Source organism: Rhipicephalus sanguineus, chromosome 6 (assembly GCF_013339695.2).
Source record: "Rhipicephalus sanguineus isolate Rsan-2018 chromosome 6, BIME_Rsan_1.4, whole genome shotgun sequence".
Taxonomy (NCBI): Eukaryota; Metazoa; Arthropoda; class Arachnida; order Ixodida; family Ixodidae; genus Rhipicephalus; species Rhipicephalus sanguineus.
The window spans coordinates 60,755,094-60,764,087 of record NC_051181.1 but is presented as its reverse complement, the minus strand read 5'-3'; the positions used below and the strand labels follow the sequence as shown (position 1 = coordinate 60,764,087).

Here is an 8,994-nt window from a genome sequence, read left to right as displayed (position 1 = left end):
ACCGAACGTGTACGTGGACGTATGTGGCTAGTGGACTGGTCGACCTCCGCTCACTTGTTGCCAGTGTATACCGAGACTGCCACCTGCATAGGTGGCAAAGCTTCTATGGGATTTTATGGTGCATTTGTGGTACAAAACCATTGTTTTGCATTAAGGCAAATGTGCCGTATTATATTTGACAGTACGGGCAGACCATTCTTTAGTATCTTAACGTAGGAGGTACGTAAGAAGACCTTCTTTGAAGGAAATTGTTGTATTCTGGGTCACGGAAGTGTTCTCATTCAAACGACGTGACGGAGTGCTTTGTGCTAGCTGTGCTAACGAAGGCACTTCGTTAGAAGGCTCCTTTTTAGAGAAATCGTTTAATTAGGAACACGGAAAAGTGCTCGGCAGCGCTATACCTTCAGCTTTGTCCGTGTTTAGGGGCCAGATGTTTTGCAGTGTAGCGTTTAGTACAGCTACGTGAGATCGGATCCAAAAGAGTTAGCTGTTATAGCGTTATGTCGTATAATATTACGATTTGTTGTTATCGCACTCATTCACGCTTGTGGTGAAACTGAGTTTATGCAATCATCCCTGCCAGAATCGCGTAACCGCAGTTGGCACCATGCACACGAGTGTATTTCGCCACCAAGAAAGCGTCTTGATACAGCGCCCTTAACGAGCGGCTACGCACGATTTTCAGCCCTGTCTGCCGTTAGTGATAGGTCATGTAAGATTGATACGCAAGGGAATGATCTGAAAGCGTGTGGTACCGCGTAAAACCGCATGCACGCCTGCGCGCCACGTATATTTCTCTATAGTGTTTTCACGGTCTCATGTATTTACGGTCATAGACAAACCAATGCCGCTATCGCTGGCGAGCGTGCTATCTCGGCAGGCATCAGCAAAGGGTTCGTATACCTTTCTACGTGCTCTGCTCTCAACTCGAAGAGAATGCAAGAAAACCGCTTCTCTCCCTGGAGCGGCCGTGTTCTCTTATACCAGCGTTTTGCAGAGTTACGCGAGATAGCACCCTAAAGAGTTAGCTGCAAGCCTTACTTCACATAACATTACAATTTGTTGCTATCGCATTCATTGCTTTGCCCTTGCGGTGATACTGTGAATTTTTAAGGTACCACTGGACGTACTTGAGTCACTCAGCACGTGTGAGTCTATGGGCCGATCGCCAAATAACCTCCCTAAGGCGGTTCGAGTCTAGTGGTCACTCGCGGTCTCTTTTGCGCGCCTGACTTTCTTCTGTCTCTGCAAACGAACTCAACTTGCGGTCGTTTTCAATTTGCGGCGATTTACGTTTCTTTGTGCCTCTGTTGTCCCGGAGATTTCTCCGGAGAAGCTTGCAATGTGCTCCACAGAGCTTCAGAACTTGCGCGGAAAAACAGCTAATGGTTCTGGAGAGGAATCCACTGTAATGGCCGTTCATTCGCGTTTAGTGAACTTACTAAGGCAGTTTAACCGACAGTCATGACGTACATTATGAGTGATGTAGCTCTGGCAAACCAGGCGCTAAATTGGCGCCTGTCCTCTACGTATATATCACTCGTTCCGTGTCGATATGTAGGTTCGCTGTGAAATGAGAAATCTCGTGGTCGTGTTGGTGGGGCAAGGGACAACTGTGATTACTCGGAAGTGTGAAGTATAGTGGCGAATAGAATCCCGATGATGACGAGATTGTAAATTAAAGATAGTAAACACTATATTATTGTTTATCATAAAGGCGACAAGCGCGAAAGAAGGAAGAAAGATCCCACACATAACAATGGGCCCTAGCGGGAAAATGTTTGGCACTTCTACGTCTGTATATAGCAGATCAATTTGATCGGTAAACGAAGAAGTAAGTTTCCAACATGCTGAACATTTCGGACAGGATTTCGTTTACGTAAACTGTTGGTTGCAACGATTTGACAGCGTCAAGTTGAGTGTGAACATTTTTTTTTAGAAATGAGGCAGACTTAATGATGCTCCTTTGCGGAGCAGGTAAACTTAGGAACTATGCGCACACGAGTGTGGTCAATGGAACTCGCTGTCTTGCTAAAGTTTGATGTCGTTTTTTTTTAACCCTGAGTGCAACTACCAAATGTTAAAACTTTGTCTACTGCATGTATACCTCCGATTTATTATTGGTTTTAATGTAACAAAGTAGAACATGTTTGTTAGAAAATATTATTTTTGGCGTTACTGACCAAAGGGCCGTTACGAGTGCAATGTATGTGGTTTTATTTGTCTTTCTTCTAAAATGTTTGCCTATCTTTACTGAAAGACCCAATATTTAGTTTCTGAGGCCTCAAAAAATAGTATTTGAACCATACTTTATAGGTGCGCCAATCATGAGTCAAATCATTCGTTGTTCTAAAGCCATAATACGAAGAAGACGTGGAAAGACAAAATGACGGCAATTGTTTGTCTGTACTTCCTTCAGTAGCCAGGCGGATGAAACGTAAAATTGCAAAATTTCTGCACGGTACCTGAAAGCATCCACGAATCCAATGCTACCTGCGTGAAAGAAAAGCCAGGCATTGTAAGTCGACAGGCTGCAAACAAAGATAAATATATAGTATTCACTCGGAATAGGCTGATCGCGTCCGCGTTCATCCAGAAAGTGCGAGCATTCTCCATAAATACTCCACATCAGTTCGAGGTAATTTTGCCACGAAAGGTACCTACGTTTCTTGTACAAAAGCTCCAGTGAGCGGCACAGCCGCATCCTAAGCCTCAGAGACTACAAGGGACGCAGCGGACATTCTCCGAGTCAAACGCAGTGTGGGTCTCCTACGAATTGTCTCAGAAAGACCAAGAGACTTTTACGATGCGTCGGTTCCTTACGGATACTATTCGCATGCACTTGAATAGACCGCAGAATCCGAAAGCCCGAAATTAGTGTTGTATGCTATTAATCTAGTGTCTTCAGTTCATGAGTGATCCCCGTGAGTCCACGGCCATATTAACGCGCCTAAGTGAAAAAGGCAGCTATTTCCCACTTCGATGGCAGAGTGTCGAAATCACGTATGTCAGGGTACTGTGACCTGTGTGACCGATTGCGCTCCCGTGTGAGTGCAGTATTCGCCTTCTCTCTTTCCCTTTCTAGTCCCCATACTCTTACCTCCAGTGTAGTGTAGCAAACCGGACGCTCGTCTTGTTAGCCTCTCTATCTTTTCTCTTGCTTTCTCTTTCTCTCGTTTGTTAGAATATACTGCTCAATCAATTTGATGCAAGAATATTTCTATAACTCGCGAGAGGGCGCCTATACAGCTGCCCCCCTGGCTACGATACTGCGTTGTGTACGCTTTGCATAGCTTGGCCGCCGCCTGATAAGGCGTGTAGGTTACTGACGAGTGCATACCACGGCATCCTGAATATGCTCTCCTTACCGTTCATCAGTTGAATGGATGTTTACTCGAACATTTACTTCAAATACTTGGAGAATGAAAGGCAACTGCAGTGTCCCATGTTTAAAACATTTCCGGGGACAAGCTGGTGTGGTTTATTGACTATGGCATTCTTCGCGGACACATGGGTGGTGAATTTGTGTACTGTGCACGACATCATTTGCTTTCGCGTAATGCCTACGACACGAACACAAAGCAAGCAAGGTGGCATACGTCTTGCTTTTTGTTTTGGTCACAGAAACTATGTGTAAAGTGATCTTAATATATATGAAATCGTATTTCGAACAAGTATGTTGTTCTTCTATGTAACAAACTGTTGTTAGTCTATGTAACAATGAAATCACGATCCATGGCAAAACTATTTGCCTAAATACAGCCCTAAAAGAACAGCTAGGTCCAGTTGAATTCATTATGCATTTCCATTCCAAATTAACATAATATAATTGTAGGGGTTTTACGTCCCGAAACCAGGATATAATTACGAGGGACGCCGTAGAAGAGGGCTCCAGAAATTTTGACCGCCTAGTGTTCTTTAACGTGCACCTAAATCTAAGTATACGGGCCTCTAGCGATTCCGCCGGGATTCGATACCCCACCTTCGGGTCAGCAGTCGAGCACCGTAACCACTAGACCACCGTGGCGGGTTCTAAAATGGCATAAGCCTGACAGCGTCTTAAGAATAACAGCACGAACACGAGACACAAAGTCCAGAAAGAACACGCGACAGAGAGGGCAGCACTTTGTCCGGTGTTCTTACTGGTCTTTGTGTCTCGAACATAGTTGCTGCGGGGACGCTGTCAGCAACAATAGTTGCTGATAGCGTCCCCGTAGTAGCTGCAACTAGCTAAGAATACGGCGCCTCCTTTGGTATGAGCACCTTTTCGTGGCAACAATTTCTCAACATTCATTGGAAGGTTGCTCTCTGAAAACACGAAAGATCGTGCTTAGGACAGGATTCCTGTGCTTACAAGTACTGCCAGGTTCGGAGCTAGCGGAGACGAGAGAGAGAGAAAAAAAACTTTGATAAAATAATCCTCCCTGGTTTTTGTGGGTGGAGCCCCTCGTTCAAGGCCCCACCGGTTGTTGCAGTTCGCCGGGCCTGGTCAAGTGTCTTCAATTGTCTTCCCAAGTCCAGTTTGGAGAGCTGCGCCTCCCACTACCAATTTACGCATCTGTTCTTAATTAGCGGCGAAACGGCGTCTGTTGGAAGCTGTGTGCACTTGTGGATTATGAGTTCGAGTGACTGTGTGGAGTCTCACCACGGACATTTGTAGCTGTGTTTCTCTGGAAACATCTTCCGAAGTCTATGTAAGTGTGGGAAGGTGTTTGTCTATGTTCGGCGCCAGTCCGTCGCCTGTCGAGCCACGGTAACTAAACCTAAACTTCTTTACTTCACTACTTTCCGCAGAACATTCACCGTGATCAAGTTAGACCAATGTTCGCAGCAACACTGATCGGCGCTCTTTAAATGCGACGTCAGTAAGGCCATAAAAGAGCCCTCAAAGGCTGCCCGAAGTCATCGTCCTGGGCTCATCACTGTCAATCGAATCCATACTTTAAAGGGTACGCCCACAGCGCGTCAGTCCTCTTTAAAGCTGGTATTTCACTCCGGCTGTACTTATGACTTTGAAAGTTATTGTAACCGGAGGTTTTTTTTCGGATTTCACAAAGTAAAGGAAATTTCATGATTACCATAATGTTGCTTTGATCCTATTTACGCATGCAAATATTGTAAAATGCGTATTTTACTGAAGGAACACCTTTCCTGGCGGCTTCAGACGACGTACTTATCGTGAGAAATATGAGTGCGAACAAGCGAGCGCGTGGTAAATAGCCTGCAATCGCAATTCAAGGGATACTTGGATGGCGCTATGAAAAGTAAAGGAGAAAAAGGGCAACGCTTTTCCAAGATCTGTTCTCACTGCTGCCACGCGTCTGCTCTCACGACACGCGGAACACATGGCTTGATCTTTTAGCGAACGTTGCAGCGGTGACGCGCAGCAAAACGCAGTACTGGGTTGTTTTTTTTTATCCTTTTATCATTTTGTGCGCCACACACACGCATAAGAACGAGTGGAAGAATAGACCGTACTAATGATAATATCTGGGGTTCAGCGTCCCAAAACCAAGGTATGAATATGAGAGACGCCGTAGTGGAGGGCTCCGGAAATTTCGACCTCCTGTGGTTCTTTAACGTGCACCTATATCTAAGTACACGGGCTTCACACATTTTCGTCTCCATCAAAAATGCAGCCGCCGCGGCCGGGATTCGATCCCGCGACCTTCGGGTGATCAGTCGAGCGCCATAACCCCTAGACCACCGTGGCGGGGAAGAGCAGACTTTCAGTGGTATTTTGTGCAGAGAGACAGACAGCACACTGCCGCGCTTTCTGTCGTTTTCCCGCTTTATCATCGCCAGCGGCCGCTGACACGCAATTAGCCGCCATTTTGTATAACGCTAGTGAGGCGGGAGTGCCAACGGTTAGCGATACTATGACGCGCTTTCCACTTTGTTTCCGACGGTGGCCCCCGCCAAATCGCCCTACATCGGGAATGAGGATACTTGCCACGTGTTGGCGTGTTCCCGCTTATATACTTCACGATAGTACAGTTCACGTGTGATGTTTTTTGAGGAAGCCCAGCTATATTATACACAACTCCTTCTTATGTTTTACTTGACGGGTACGTATAAGGTGCGCTGCGTCAACTGCTTATGCTTCGCTCTCCTTCTTCCCCTTGTTATGGCCATAACTGCATATTCTTTATTTTTCCAGCTGTTTAAATTCTTCGGCTAAATTTCTGGTGAGAATCTGGGCTAAATTTACAACGCCTATTGTCTGTAAGTGGCGTTCGTTATTGGACGGTCTCCTTTATTATATCTTGATGTAGCGATTGGGTGGAATATGCCCTATACTGAACAGTTTTACCGCATCAGCGGTGTTCTTATAGACAGATCGATAGCAAGGTTTAACCACAACCCTGGAGATTGATGTTAGCCTGGTTTATCGCCTGGCTTGCTGCTCCAGGTGTCGCGATATGACAATAGTATATACAGTGACCCCATATACAGAGAATAATACGTGCAGTTTCACATACACGCATTATGCATACGCAAACGTTTAGTTCACAATGTTTCATAGAGGTGTGCATTCCTTGTTTCATAGAGGTGTGCAAAACACCAACTGCGCTTTCGTAGTACACAACCGCATCTGCACTTGAATGCCGCTTACAACTTGTCTCATAGATGCACTCATGAATTGTGGCATTCTTTTAAGTTAGCCGATTGAACTTGACTCGAGTTTCCTTAACTATTCCAACGAATGTGTTATTTTATCTTTTTGCCTGAGAGCATCTTTGGTGAATAGTTTCTGCAACCCTCGGCAAATATACTGCAGCTAGAATCCACAATTTCATAAACGTAGATGCCAATAACGTATGACAGTCTCCGTACACTGCTGCCTTGAATGCCAGTATTGGACCAATTTCCTGCCCTCCTCCTCCTATGGCCTTTCTGTCCTCAATGCCCTCCCCTATGCAGAGTAGCATGTAGGCGCCTTTATGTACGCTGGCAGAATTCTCTGGTTAGAGTTTCAAGAGCCTTTTTCGACCGGAATATGCGCATCAGTTAAACCACGTCTTAGCTTTAATAAATCTGAAATAAGATATGCGCATCGGCACAGCCATTTTTTTCATCGAGGGAAATCATTGTTTGCACTGGACACGGAATATTCCACCAACTATCAACCGTTACCCCCGGTTTAATTTCATAATTACACCACCAACGAAGACATGCTCCACTCGCATGCCACCCTGGCAGCACATACCTAGTGTACAGCGTTTCTGTGGCTCAAAAAAAAAAGAGAAAGACATCTGCGTTCTAAAAATGCAGCCCTTCAATTCGGTACTGCCCTACGGAAACGGCAGTATTCTGCATCCGGCTGTATATCTAACAGAGCTGCTTCAAGCACGCTTCATACAGGCACTATTGAATCTTGTAAGAGCATTTGTTGTGCGCACATATCTTAGAGAGAGTTCGGCATGACGCAGGATGGCTCAGAATGATTTCATGAAACCCGAATGGTGACGACTCTAAAATATAAGTTGCTCGCTATAGTGAAGCTCTAATCACTGTACACACGACGCCGTAAATGAGCGTCTGGCACCGTTTGCACGTAGTTGACCGTTGCACAGTCTCGCGAAATCGCGGATATTCATCCGTCTGTCAAGAAGTGCGTAAAGTTCGCTGCCTACGAATGAAAGGGCGTTTGCGTCTGCGATTGTTGTCAACTTCAGCGTCTCGAGTTTTTTGTCTTTCGCAGCCGAGGTTATATAGGCGCCAGCTGTCCGGTTAACTTCGTCGAGCAGCGCATTAAAGTATGCTCCGCACACGCGAGGAGACATGCCTAGGTGACGCGACTCAGGCTGCCGGCGGCAACACAAAAGTCAATACTATTGCTCTTATTTGGAGCAACCTTCGAGTGACGGCTGTTTATCTAAAGGCTCTTCTGAGCTCTGATACGCGAGGTGTCGGTCATTGTGGCGGAGATGCTTTGACCTATACACTCATTTATGTGGTTGGCTTTCGTGTACAGCCAGGGAGGCATTGTAGGCAGGTTTCACTCAAAACAAAAACAGTGGCATGTAAATCATGTCGTTCATGACATGGATATCATGATTGTCATGTTATTTATTTATTTATTTATTTATTTATTTATTTATTTATTTAGAAATACTGCCAATCTCATATGAGATCAAGGCAGGGAAAGGGGGTTACAGCAACAGGAACAATCAGAAAATGAAATCATTAACAATCGTTCACAAAGTGACATAAAGTGATAACTTAAATAGTAATATATAGACACAGCAACAGATTACAGTAGGATGATAACAGATTACAGTACAGTAGCAACAGATTACAGTAGGACAGATGACCTGTCACTTATGTTCGTCATAAGGTCATGTTACGCCATACCAATTTTGGTGTAGATCCTATTAACGAAACGGCCAGGAGAGCACAAAGTCGTAGGCGGCTAGATAGATACGCTCAAAGTCGCAGAAGTTCGCTAAGAAATGCTTCGCATTTAAAAAAACAACGTAAAAGCAAATGAACGAAATGGTTACCGCTCTTTGGCACGGGATGGTGCAACGGTGACGCTACCAATAGGCCACATACATCTCCGTTATAAAAAACAGATGTGTGTATATATATATATATATATATATATATATATATATATATATATATATATATATATATATATATATATATATATATATATATATATATATATATATATATATATATATATATATATATACTTCAATTTTCCCATTTGACACAATCATCTAACTCCACTAATTAAAAAGTTAATTAATGTAACTTTCTTAATTACTTTCCTAATTGATGTCCTTAACTACCTTAAGATTTCTGCCGCTACAGAAAAAGTAATTCTTAAAGCCTCGAGCAAATATCGCATTTTCCTGATTTTTTGAGAAGGTTGGACACATTTCTTGAAACACCCTGTATACGGAGTGGCCGGTGAACGGTTGTGCAGCGCGACCAGTCTGTTTTTTTTTTTCATCAAGAAACTCACTAGCAGGCGCTGCC

The 8,994-nt window shown here is 44.3% G+C and overlaps 1 protein-coding gene across 1 annotated transcript in view; it reads right to left on the bottom strand.

Moving 5' to 3' along the window:
* LOC119395814 (venom serine protease 34) overlaps positions 1–8,994 on the bottom strand; it is an 88,766-nt gene that overhangs the window by 67,036 nt on the left and 12,736 nt on the right. The window contains exon 2 of the mRNA XM_037662819.2: positions 2,466–2,493. Coding sequence (XP_037518747.1) covers positions 2,466–2,493 — 28 coding nt within the window. The remainder of the gene's footprint in view (positions 1–2,465; positions 2,494–8,994) is intronic.